This window comes from Photinus pyralis, unplaced genomic scaffold (genome assembly GCF_008802855.1).
Source record: "Photinus pyralis isolate 1611_PpyrPB1 unplaced genomic scaffold, Ppyr1.3 Ppyr1.4_LG6, whole genome shotgun sequence".
Classification (NCBI taxonomy): Eukaryota; Metazoa; Arthropoda; class Insecta; order Coleoptera; family Lampyridae; genus Photinus; species Photinus pyralis.
In genome coordinates this window covers 44,288,775-44,301,059 of record NW_022170663.1, presented here as the reverse complement: position 1 = coordinate 44,301,059, position 12,285 = coordinate 44,288,775, and the positions used below count along the sequence as shown (strand labels likewise).

Sequence of the window (12,285 nt, the reverse complement as noted above, 5' to 3'; positions counted from 1 at the left end):
TTATTGCTTCTTCTTGTCTTGTTGGTATAATTAGCAGAAGAAGCTCTGGTACTACCCACTTGAACCACTTTAAACCAAATTAACTGGTTTAGACGAATTCGAAATCGTTTCACATGCACATACAAACCTCTTTTCGCATGGGTATACTAATTACTGAAGCGTGTGCTGGTACTTTACTGGTCCTGGGTCGAGAGCTACCTACCGTCTGCTGGCAATTGTGGTTGTGTAACAATCATTGCGTGTACTAAAAATGCGTAAAGAAAGGCTGTAAAAGGAAAAGTAATCGACGGTTGCTGCAGAAAGATAAAGTGGTTGGTATCCAACTTCCAAGGTCGATCTGATTCTGAAGGTGTGCAGATGCCCTCTCTCTATTGCATACCTAAGAGGTGGGTCAGAATGTGTTATACACCTGGCCACGTTTCTACACACAAACTTGTTCATATAGTGTAGTGGGCGCGTGCAGCAGGCAACGAGACCAGACGAGATCGCAGGTGTCATTGTGCTCTGTGTAAACAAACATGAGTTCGCCCTTACAGTCGTCCACCCTCGACAGTTTACCTAAACAGTTTGTGTCCGCGATGCGTACACTTTTTGATATAATGGACGACAAAAAAACGGGTTACGTTACATTTTCCGATATTGAAAACAGATGGCAAGACGACGGTTCCAAAGGGTTGCCAAAAGGTGTCATAGAAAGTTTGCGCAAAGTGACACCCCCTAACGGTCTGCTAACATTCGAGCGATTCTGTGCCGGCTTGAAAATTTGCCTGTTGCGAAATCAGGTAGAGCAACGAAATCAAAATCCGTTAAAACAGCGCGCGGCGCCAGACGTAGGCGGTCAGTCTAATAACCGTCCACCTTCGGCTCCGCTGCTCGATTTAGACAATCCACCTAAACCGCCGTCATGGACGAATACCGCCGCCGTACGCCCGAATAACATAATCTCCCAACAAAGGACGATTAGCATGCCTCAATTGATAACCGAGCGCAAAACTAAGGACCAAGAGATCGGCGACATTCACAATTTTGAAAAACCAGTTCCAAACATAAACAAGCCGATGCTCTACGGTCCCCCCAAACCCCCCAGATCGGCCGTTGGCTTAGAACGCGGAAGCAACATCGACAGGGCGGAAATTCGCACGGCATTACAAAACTGGCAAATCGGCCTGATGATGAACGAGCAGGACATGAAGGGCGACAAACGCTACGTCGGCGTGCCCAGAACCGGCCGAAGCTTGGGGGATGGAAAGGCGGCCCCTCAACCCGATCTTCCCACGACCGGCTTATATCAAAAGAAGCCCAACGTCCGCCGAAGAGAACCGCGCCGACACACTCTCCAGAACGGAATCGACTACAACATGCTGAAGAGGATGAAACAGATCGAACAGGAAAAGGACGTCCTCATGCAGGGATTGAGCGGAATCGAAAAGGCCAGGGAATGGTACTTGAAACAAATCGCCGCCGTACAAGAAAAAATGAAACATCTAGGAAGAATGGGTCACCTGGTAAGTAATACTGACACAGTTTCGACTATCGACCAAGAGAAATTCCCATACACACAATGTAACTAAGCGTAGTTAGAGATTCGCTAATTATTCAATGAAATCTACTCCTATAAGGAAATGGGAGGTACACGACTGCTTTCCCATTATGCAAACTTTTACGCTTCTAATTAAATCATTTTTATGGACGGTAACATACTATTAGTGAAAGTATCCTCAATTCATTTTACAGTTACGATTTTATTATGACGTACCGATGTCAATTTGAGGGTAGACCGCAAATATTGCTTAAAACGAATACATAAGGCGTTTAATTAAAGTAGCGGTGACTTCATGCCAGAACGAACAGGTGAATTACGTACAATCTGCAATTTGTAAACCGTTTTTAGTCATTCATGTAGGCAACGTTCCACTGGCACCCTTGCGGTGAATTGCGCATTTTAATATTATTGATGACACGGTATATCAAAATTGGTCATTATGCAAGTAGGAAGTTCTCATTACGGTTTGAGAATAACAATTTGTTTGGCCCAAATGCTTTTGACCATTTCTTATTAGGCGAGAAAAGATTGGTATCGGTTGGAGCTTTGTATATAAATGTATTGTTGATCGAGACCCCTTGGTGAGCACTATTTTCTATCTATCGTGCCTCCTCCAACGGTATCAGTACCACTACTTTAGCAGGTGGAGTCTGAGTTGCATCCAAAGTTCATATAAGTAATGAACTAACATTTCGCGGATAATTTCATGAATATTTCACTGAATTTCAGATATTTCGCATATTACAACTCGGATTTCTTGTAACATATCATTAATTTCACAGAATTCACATCCTTTGACAAATGGAAAACCTAGTTTCTCGCTACCAGGCATATAGCCAATGGTGGATGTAGGTGGATAAGTGCCCACCCTAAACAATTTATGCCCTTTCTAGTATCCACCCTGTGTATGAAAATTCTATTACAAAAAGTATCAAAATCCTCCTGTGAGATCGAAGGGAATTCTATTAACCACCATCAATAAGATCTTGTCGAAGGCTACCACATTCTCTTTGTCGGTACCCGCGTTTGAACTTTTGATGCCACCATCAGTAAGATTTCATCTGGGGATACCACATTCCTTTTATTGGTACCCACTTCTGACGCCCCCCGTTCACATAAATGCGCCATTTTGGTGGATTTCGCAAAAAGCCCTCCACAAAATAGTAGATACTCAATTTTTGGGTCACATAGCTCGAGCTTCTAGTGGCGACACAAGGAGAGAGACCGCGATTCGAGTTCTAAGAATCTTTAAACCGCGTGACAAAATCCGCAGCGGAAGGTAACTTTTGAGCGCTCGAAGTCGACTACCTCTCGTAGACGCGTGCCTCGCAAAAGGTGATTAATTTCACCCCTAGGAAAAAACAACAAAATTCCGTCACGCAGGAGTTGAAAACAATCGGACCAAAACTGTAAAAGAAGATGGGAAAGAACTGAAAAATCACCATGTTAGTAAACCACGCTCGGGGATGGCGCCCCGACATCATTCATCATGTCATGTCATCCCGCATTTGCTACCAGCCAGTCAGCCGACCAAAGTGAGACTAAAAGCTACCCTTTTACAAATAAATTTGCAAAAATGCGCTAAAAATCAATGTAGAACTAAGAGATAACAAGTACAAATTGTGCACAACTCTTGTGCAGATAAAGCGCATTTTTTGAAACCGAAATAGGTAAATGGTTGGGTTATAAGGTAGTACCATGCTACCCATGTTTACTTTCTTGGTAGATGATTAACGGAGAGGAGGCTCTTTACACATAAACATTTAAAGGCCGCCTGGCATACATTCAAAATCCTGCGACACTCCATTCTGCAGATATTTGCACTGAAAGCTTTGACATCACCAATAGAAACATCTCGTCCTGACGTTCCACTTGCCTTTTACGAGTCCCATTTTTCCGACACTTCATTGGCAAGGTATTTGCTTCGACTACACCAATAGATATGTCTAGTCCACTCGATTTATTTTGCCTTTGAGAGTACTTTCTGACCACCAATGGATATATCTCTTCCAGACGTCTCAAACGTCCTTTGTGAGTACCCTCTTCCGACAATCCATTCTGGAGATATAAGGGAATATACCCGATCACAACAAGGGACCGAGAAGGAGGACTATGGTTGGTAGAAATTAATTCCTTCCCTTGAGACCTTTAATTAGAATACCCTCAGGTCCCGTCATCCACTGATCGCGAAAAAGAGTCGCGCGGGATAGTAATAATGACTCAATCAGACTGTTCCTCGGCCATATCTCGGGTACCGTTCGTCGTATGACTTAGGGGTAAAAAAAAATTATTGGGTAAATCCGAGGGTAAATCTGTCAGAATCGCTGGAAAATATTTTCAAGTTCTAAAAATGGCCACCAGAGGGCGTAACTGCCATCTTAAATTTTAAAATTGCATTTTCTTTAAATTCGCATAATAAACTAACAATTTTTTTTCACATTTTTAAAGAGAACCAGTTTATCTATCATTTTCGTAAACACAAAAAACTCAGTTATTTCAAAAACAAAGATGGTGTGGGGCGTTTCAATTGTTTTTGCTTTGACTTCTTAATGGTTTGACCGATTTTAACAAATTTGGTATCGTTGAAAAGAGCATTCCTTGGGCAATAAGTAATCAACCAAAGTATAGTTAATTTAGTTGAATCACTTGAATCCTTCTCCGCCAAGGGGCTAGTTTTGACACCATGACCCAAAATCCTAAAAAAATCAAAAAAATATAATAGCCAAATAACATCCAAAGAGGCCACTGAATCCCTTAAATATTTTTTGGTTTTTGAAATATTTGAAACGGGTAATTATAATGACCCGAAAACCTAACGAGATAGATTCTCTCTTCTGCCCTGGTAAGAGAGTTTTCGGCGGCTGTAAAAACGATTTAAATATTCCTGCGGAAACGGTTACAAACGGAAAATGAAACACGACCACTCTCCAAATTAAATCTTATATTTCCAACAACGTGTACAAGGCATCTTCCTTCTCGAATACCTCTTAGTGAATAGTGGTGGCACAGGGGTCTATTTTCATCCCCTGCCAGTGCCAGTGGTTTTTGAAAATCAACCCTACAGCTCGAAAAAGTTGGCAAATTGCGCGACACCATATACGTAGGGAGTAAATCAAAATGACATCCTATTCAAATTGAGAGAGTGCTTTCTACGGAGAATATTCGAGCGTGATAGCACAAGGGCCATTTTTTAACCCCCAGAAAGTCGTTTTTCGAAAAGTGACCCACAAATTACGATTTTAACACCATAGGTTTCCTCATTACCTTAGTTTGATATTTGTTTTCAAAGTTGAAACGTCACACCGGAGGTGTTGTGTGCCATGCGTTATTCCTATATACAGGGTGTCAACTTTTTGTTGTGGCGTAATCGACAGCAATGGAAAAAATTCAATCGATTCAGACAGCGCTATAGGTGCATCATTGAATTTAGAAAAAAAGGGCTTTTGGGAATATGATATTGGCATATCAGAGTCGTATTTAAAAAAATGAAGTTGAAGATGGTTCCACAAAACAAAACGTCGGATTAAAAAGTTAACAACTCTACCTTAAAGGGCATTAAAAATTGACGTGGAAAGTTTTGCTCTAGGTCAGCTATTAAGAACTAAAAAAAATCGATTTTTTCCAGATATTTCAAAAACCAAAAAATGTTTAGGGGATTTCTAAACGCTATCGTTTTAGACCTTTGATTGCAAAACTTTTTTCCCATTTTACCAAATTTGTATCTCTTACCCTTCCAGAATGCCAATAAATTATTTGGCCCAACTAAATGTTTAGTCTGGTAGTGGTGGTGATACTAGTAGATTTCAAAAAACAATTCCCCATTTATCTTCCTTATATCTTCAGTGGTTTTCGAGATTACTGTGTATTATCTGTCGATTCTAAACAGAAGCTCGCTGTTGTACTTACAGCTACATATATAATAAAGAAACGTTCGTCGAGAACAACAGCAAGGGGTTAATCACTCCATCATCAAATGTATCATCTGTGCAATATTGCATATAATTACGTACCTATTTGACTCAGTTAGAAGACTTTCGTTATTTACTATTGAACTGCAAACTTCTCCTAACCAAGTACCTCAACGACTTTTATTTACAATGGACAAATTTTGCTTTTGTAAAAATTGGAAATAATTTGAATTTTATTAAAGGTGTAATGGATTATAGATGGACTAACAAAGAACAAATGAAAAAAAATGCTTAACTCTAAAATAGTAATGTTACAGGAACAATGGACCGAATCTCAACAAGAAAGATTGGAACTACAAAGGGCACGAGTTCTCGAAGTAAACAGGCATTTATCGGCATTAACCGACAGTTGGGAAAGAGGAGGGCTACCGCTCCATATGAACCTTGCAGTTCACCATTATCCCCAGCACCACGACCTGACATCTAGGTTAAAGCAACAGAACCACCTTTTAACAGAGGTAATGTGCAAATGTTTCTTTTCAAAGAACACATTCACACCTAAATACCTACAGTTCTCCTATATGTGTCCCTTCAAATTCAAAGTATTGAGGTATATTTATAAGACACGTTTGAAGCAGTGGCGTATTTATGGGGGGGGGATGAACGGTATGAAGGTACTTAGTACTGCTACTGAGGTGAGGTACCTGCGTCCTGCCTTTCACGAAATGACGAAAATAAGAATTTTAAATTTTAAAAACAGGAATTGCTTTTTTGCCCATAACTTTTGATTGGGACGTCTAATTGAAAAAGTACGAATCGTTTTGGATTCTACGCACCCAAATTAATAAGAAAAAGTTTTTCCCCGAGAAATTTTGGTGCAGTCGATTTTTGGGAAAAAAGGAAGGTAATACACTGCCTTTTTTTTGCCCAGAAAAAAAATTACCTCGGATCGACCGGAAAATATTTTCTTATAGAATGTGGCCTGTAGAATCCATAATTTCAAACAGTTCCAAGATCGGACTACTAGATCAAAAGTTACAGCCCTTTGAGTTTTTTGTCGAAATTGGTTTTTTGCCCATAAATATACCTATTATTCAAAGTTTTCGTTGACTAATTAAAGCAAAAGCAATAAAGGGGCCTGTCAGCAGTAAGAAATAAAATGCCATTCTAATCTAATCTTTTTCGCCTGTGCAACCCAATTTCTATTTCTTACCCCCCCCCCTCCCCTTCTAGTACGTACTGGGTGACTGTATGTGCCACGAACTTGTTTAATCCCCCCCCCCCCCAGAATAAATTTCTACGTACGCCACTGGTTTGAAGCTGAAATTTCTGATAGGTCAGGTTTAACATCATATACAAAAGTACTGCATCAACAATTTACACAATACAATAAACCACAAATTTCAAACATCAAGTGAAATTTCCATTTGGTGCTATTTAAGTTGCCTAAATTCTTAGAGTTTTGATTAATTGATACTGATACCGGTGATACGTATCGCTATGTAGGTCATCATAGCTAATTCTTATATTTGCAGGAAGTGGGAAAGAAAAGCGAACGAATTACAGTTTTAGAAAGGGAAAAGACGAGCCTAATCCGAGAACTCCTACAGATGAGAGGAAATCGAAATAATCAAGAGGAAGCTGTATTTTAAAATGCTTTCAATCGTATAGCGTACCTGTGATTTAGGGATAAGCACAAAGTGACAGTATTTATAATTAATTTTAAAAAAATGATCTAGGTGTAAGTACTACAAATAAATTGTGAAAGAATAAATTGTACTCCCTAACTGGCATACTATGCTAACATTGTAGCAGTGTATGAGTGTACTTAACCTTAGACCATGTATGGTCTAAGTACTAAAACCTCCCGGTTCTACGCTAACTTCACACTACAGTAACACCGAAATAACCCTATATATATATGTAAATAACAACAATCCAACAAGCTTCACCGAAATGGCTATCCCCTCCAAAAGTTAAACAGATCCCGCTTAAATTTGAAATCTAAAAGTGGGAGGTGATCAAACATCTAAGGCACAACGCCATGACCTGAAGTAAGGTAGGGAAGGAACGCAAAATGAAACACTATGGTAGTATAATAGTGTTATTTTCATTGTTTATTCAAAAAGTTGTAAGTTTGCTGTACCTACTTTGATTTTCATTTCTATACCTACTGTACCTACTATTAATTTCCGTTGGTAAGTGCAAGTGCAAATATTACTATACCTGCATTAAAAAATGCAAAAATAACCACGACGCCTTGCAAGGCTGGTGACAAAAGTTAAAATGAAGTTGCCGTTACGGTTACGGCGGCGTTACGTACCCAGAACAAACGTTACGTAGCCGTCAACGTTGGTGCTCTAGACCACGCCCCTTCTTGTAAAAAAGTCGCGCCGTTGCCAGCTTTAAAAAAGTGTGCATTATCGTAGCTGTAGGTTGTATATACAGGGTGAAACCTCTCATGTTGCACATATTACATTTAAATTTGTAATATACCCAAAATCAGTCCATGTTAAAGACCATCTTGCTCTCAGAGGTTATTTTTACACCAACGATGCCGTCACTGTGTAATGTCGTTTTGCGAAACACAAATTTTCTTAGTGAGAGTTAAGAGTTCTGACAACATCAGTTTTGGATATAACAAATTACTTTTTTGTATTCTTGACCATTTTTAGTAGTATATTCTTTAGTTTTGATATGGTTGGGGTTCCGCATAGCCTCTTCAAGAGTTCTGGAAGTTTCTCTAAAGAAAGTTTTAGCTGGCCACTTGTAGGATATTTTTACTTTCGGCACTAAGAAAAACAAAACAGATTTTCGTGTGCAGCGTTGGAGCTTTTACTAAATTCTGGGGAGCCCCTCAGCAGTTCTAAAACTTTCTCTGAGGTTAATTAGACTTTCGTATAGGTAGGCCCTGACACTATAGGAACTATTTGATTTTCTCAGAACTCTAGAAAAAGTTCACTTTTGACGCATTAGAGGGGCTGCGTAAAAACTTGGCCCTCCATATTTTCAAAATTGATTTGTATAACTACTATAATTGTCAGTCAACACTTTTTCCAAGATTTATCAAGCACTATAGAACTTTATGGGGGCCTCCAGAACTCTTAATTAGAATTGTAAAATTTTTAAAAATGATGAGCTAACTTCACATGCGCAAAAACAAGTCCAATTTAAAATAATTTTATATATATGGGGCATATATGTATATAAGAGATATGGGGTACAAGAACAAATTACAGTATCTGCAATTTTTATTATAAAATTATTTACAAATGAACTGTGAAAAATTGTAGGTACTAAACTATCGAGTGTGAGCAAACGAACGTGCACATATCACATTTAAATTTGACCCAATAAAATTAGTCCATTTGGCAACTATTTGGCTTTCACCGAGTCTTTTTTAAACCAAACGATGCCGTCACTTGGCAACTTACTTTCTGTAAATGGAGAGGTCCAAACCAAATACCACCTTTCACCAAGAACAGATATAACATTTAATTTACATCCCAAATCGTATTCTCTTACATTCTTATTGTATTCGTAAGTCACAGTGCCTTGAAATACTAAGTTAATGTGATAACACAACAACGCGCCTGTGAATATACCGATAATAAATAAAATTAAAGATAGAAACAGGTAAATTTGATTGTAGGAGTAATCGAATATTAACATGAGTAATGGAAACACTACCTTAAATAATGAGATGAAACTTGAAAAATCAAATCTGGTCCACATAAACAACGCGTTATATACTGTCGCATAACAACACGCAATAAACACATATAATACAAACATCAAAAAGTATCGTTGATTGTGGTGGCCGATGCAACAGCTCGTGAACATACAATGATGGTCCCGTTTTAGAATGCAAATGTTACAAACACTGCAATGCCAGGACCGTGGAGGCACCAGCGATTCGCACACAGCGCAAAAGTGCCAATTCGGTTGTCTCGTTGTCGGAAGGAATCTTCCCTTAATACTGGTGTCGCTTAACACAACCGCTGCGTAATTAGAGGATATGTTCACGAATATAAATGTTCCCATAACGAAATGAAACGTATACCATGCACTCCACATACTGTAAAATGTCGGCATAACGACGAATAGTTCAAACCAGTATACCACTGGTACTATAAAAAGTGTAAAAATTGTCACTGCACCATCTGAAATGGTTTTTGGTAGAATTTTGGTTCGCAAAATCATTTTATTTTTAATTTGAGGTTTGTTGAATTTCACTGTAAGTTAAAGAGCAAAGTGAGGTTAAATTGCTATTAGTGCATAGGATGTTACGAAATGAAGCGACTCTGTACATTGAATGTGGCCATTTTCGATAATGGACTCAAAGGACTCAACTGCTGAAGATTAACGCTTCGCATGCTTACTACCAGATGCTAATGAGAAGTTCATAAATGAATTCAAGTCAAAACGCTCAAAAAAGAAATTAATGAAAAATTTCTTAATTAGATGCTCGAATGTGTTTTGACTATTCACGTCTTTTTTTTTAAATCTTTTGAGTTATCAAATAATAATATTGTTCTTCAAAGAATTCTCGATGATTCTTCACACATTTATCAAGTACTTATTCTTCAAAAAGTATTCAAGTATGTAATAGAGGTTTGTCAAAGGTACCTTAAGGATTCTTTGCATATCTTTACGGATTGCTAACCCATATATAGCCTATAGGCATAAACATATGAGAGTGAGAGAGTCATATCTGTCTATTACGAGTAAACTTTTACTCGTAGGTCCAGATTGTGCGTGTCAAGATCAAAGTCAGCCAACGGAAGATATTAAAACTCGAACATTTTTAGTTTCGATAAATCTGAATTAGGCTTTACTCTAGGGTTAGTCATAACTTTTCCTAAAGTTTTAGTAAACATCTCCCCGATTTATGTTGGACATCGGCGATTATCTATCATGTGAACATAAAGATGTTAGATACGAACAATTTCGTGAATACCCTATAATAATCTAGTTAACGGTTATCGAGCCACCGTCACTATTTTTAGTTGATAATCCAGACACTGCTATCACAAGACAACATAACCTATAAACGTTAAATTTCTGATACTTTAAGCAAATTATAACAAGATGATGCCATTTTGCAACGTTTGTGGAAACTTACTATTCGTAGAAGAAGCGGAGACCGGTAAAATGAGACTTGTATGTAGGATATGTCCGTTATTTCGAAACATTACAAGAACGCTCGTCAACCGTAACTACTACAAACTAAAAGAAATCGACGACGTCCTGGGCGGCGAGGAGGCATGGAAAAACGTAGATTCAACCGAAGAAACCTGCCCAAAGTGCAGTCACCATCGTGCCTACTTTATGCAGCTCCAGACCCGTTCCGCCGACGAACCGATGACTACATTTTACAGATGCTGTAATCACGAATGCTCGCATAATTGGAGAGATTAAAAGTATTTTATTAATAAATTTCATTTTACAAAGTTAAGAATTTGTATCGTCCTCTTCGCGTTTACGTTTTAACATGCCGCTATCGATCTCCATCGGTAAGGCAGAATTGCTGGAAATCACTTGCACGTTCTGTTGTATTTGTATTTTCGGTTTTAGTATAGCTTTCGGTTGATTGGCTATGTTTGTGATGGGTTTCGGAATTGTAACAGTTTGTTTTGTAAGCGGTGCTGTATTTGTGCGTTTAATATAACTGACCATCGGTTTCGTTACCAATTTAATTCCTCCAGCGGTGCCCGGCACTTTGTTTTTCTTCTGAGCGTTGCTCTTCAATACGTAGTTGCAGGCCGACAAACAATGACGATCGGGTGGAAGACGAAGTCCACAGTGAGGCTTAATGAGCGGAAGAGGGGTATTGTTTTTATTACGGGCGCATTCGAGTAATACTTCTCGTGGCGGGGGCATAGTAAAGCTGCCCTCGTTTGTTAAACTTAATGCTAATCTAACGTCCTCTACGTCGATAAACTTTTTCTTGCAATTATTCGCAAAGGTGCGTGCCTCTTCAAGAATGCCGGTTGTGTAGCGATAAACATACTCTGTTAGTTGAATTATTGTTTTGGGTTCATACTCCGTGATGCCCATTTCTTTCATTATAGCCATTATTACTTGACCATCCTTCGGAATATTCTTAGAGGGTTGGGAAGATTTGGACTTTCCCTTGTCGGTCATAATGAAATAGTTCACAGTTAACAAAGTTTTCGTAAAAGCAAACGGGAATGAAAAATTTTGTAAACGCAGATACAAACAAAAGTTTAACCTTAGAGAAGGAAAGAAATAGTCTAAGAGTTTAACTGACGTTATTGACACTTGACAGTAAACTGTGAAGTTAGATGCGTACCAGTAGCTATACGGCATGATTTTGTCGTATTGCATATACAGTGTGTACCTAAAAAACCCATGAAAATCATTGAAACGAATTAATTTCTCCTCAAAGTATATCTTAATAAATGTAAGAAACATTTTTTTAATGGTTACAGGTTTCAAAGAACTACTCATATCGAGAAACGCTCCCTAGTCTCTGGCGTTTCTGATTACGTCAGTGGTTTTCCCATACAAATTGAGTCTATCATTATTTTCACTTTGTACAGAAAACAGAATGTATAGAGTTTTCGATTGGCAAAACTCGTGCTGCACGAGTGCAATTTTTACGTTCTATTGGTAATTTTAGGGCAATTTTCTGTTTTCCATTGCCAAATGTGATGCAACAATTACGCACTCAGTGCAAATTTCGACGCACGAGGTCCGAGAGCTCGTGGAGCTGCTAGTTAACAAATTTTCAAAACAAACGTGCGACAATTTGAATTTGTTTCTTGCGTTGGGAGAGTTTTTTGTCGTCATCTAGCGATAGCGAAGATG

General features: G+C 38.6%; 3 protein-coding genes across 3 annotated transcripts; 1 reads left to right on the top strand and 2 right to left on the bottom strand.

Annotated features, from left to right (window-relative positions):
• Positions 1-446: 446 nt before the first annotated feature.
• LOC116174153 (suppressor APC domain-containing protein 2) lies at positions 447-7,194 on the top strand. Its single transcript, XM_031491975.1, has 3 exons — positions 447-1,505; positions 5,769-5,969; positions 6,987-7,194. Exons 1-3 carry the CDS (start codon positions 519-521, stop codon positions 7,101-7,103), a joined length of 1,305 nt encoding a protein of 434 aa, XP_031347835.1. The 5' UTR covers positions 447-518; the 3' UTR covers positions 7,104-7,194.
• A 1,495-nt stretch (positions 7,195-8,689) lies between these two features.
• On the bottom strand, positions 8,690-9,729 carry LOC116173858 (probable palmitoyltransferase ZDHHC24). Its single transcript, XM_031491579.1, has one exon. The coding sequence runs from the start codon at positions 9,652-9,654 to the stop codon at positions 8,827-8,829; it is 828 nt and encodes a 275-aa protein (XP_031347439.1). The 5' UTR covers positions 9,655-9,729; the 3' UTR covers positions 8,690-8,826.
• Positions 9,730-10,859: 1,130 nt separating this feature from the next.
• On the bottom strand, positions 10,860-11,815 carry LOC116174794 (transcription initiation factor TFIID subunit 9). The gene is made up of 2 exons (XM_031492784.1): positions 11,722-11,815; positions 10,860-11,686 (listed from the first exon to the last, which is right to left on the bottom strand). The coding sequence occupies exon 2, from the start codon at positions 11,596-11,598 to the stop codon at positions 10,906-10,908; it is 693 nt and encodes a 230-aa protein (XP_031348644.1). The 5' UTR covers positions 11,599-11,686; positions 11,722-11,815; the 3' UTR covers positions 10,860-10,905.
• Positions 11,816-12,285: the final 470 nt, after the last annotated feature.

Coding starts and splice junctions, on each gene's coding strand:
- LOC116174153 (XM_031491975.1), top strand. CDS start 519: ATGAGTTCGCCCTTACAGTCGTCCACCCTCGACAGTTTACCTAAACAG. Junction 1,506..5,768: donor TAGGAAGAATGGGTCACCTG/GTAAGTAATACT, acceptor GTAATGTTACAG/GAACAATGGACCGAATCTCA. Junction 5,970..6,986: donor AGAACCACCTTTTAACAGAG/GTAATGTGCAAA, acceptor TTATATTTGCAG/GAAGTGGGAAAGAAAAGCGA.
- LOC116174794 (XM_031492784.1), bottom strand. CDS start 11,598: ATGACCGACAAGGGAAAGTCCAAATCTTCCCAACCCTCTAAGAATATT.
- LOC116173858 (XM_031491579.1), bottom strand. CDS start 9,654: ATGATTTTGCGAACCAAAATTCTACCAAAAACCATTTCAGATGGTGCA.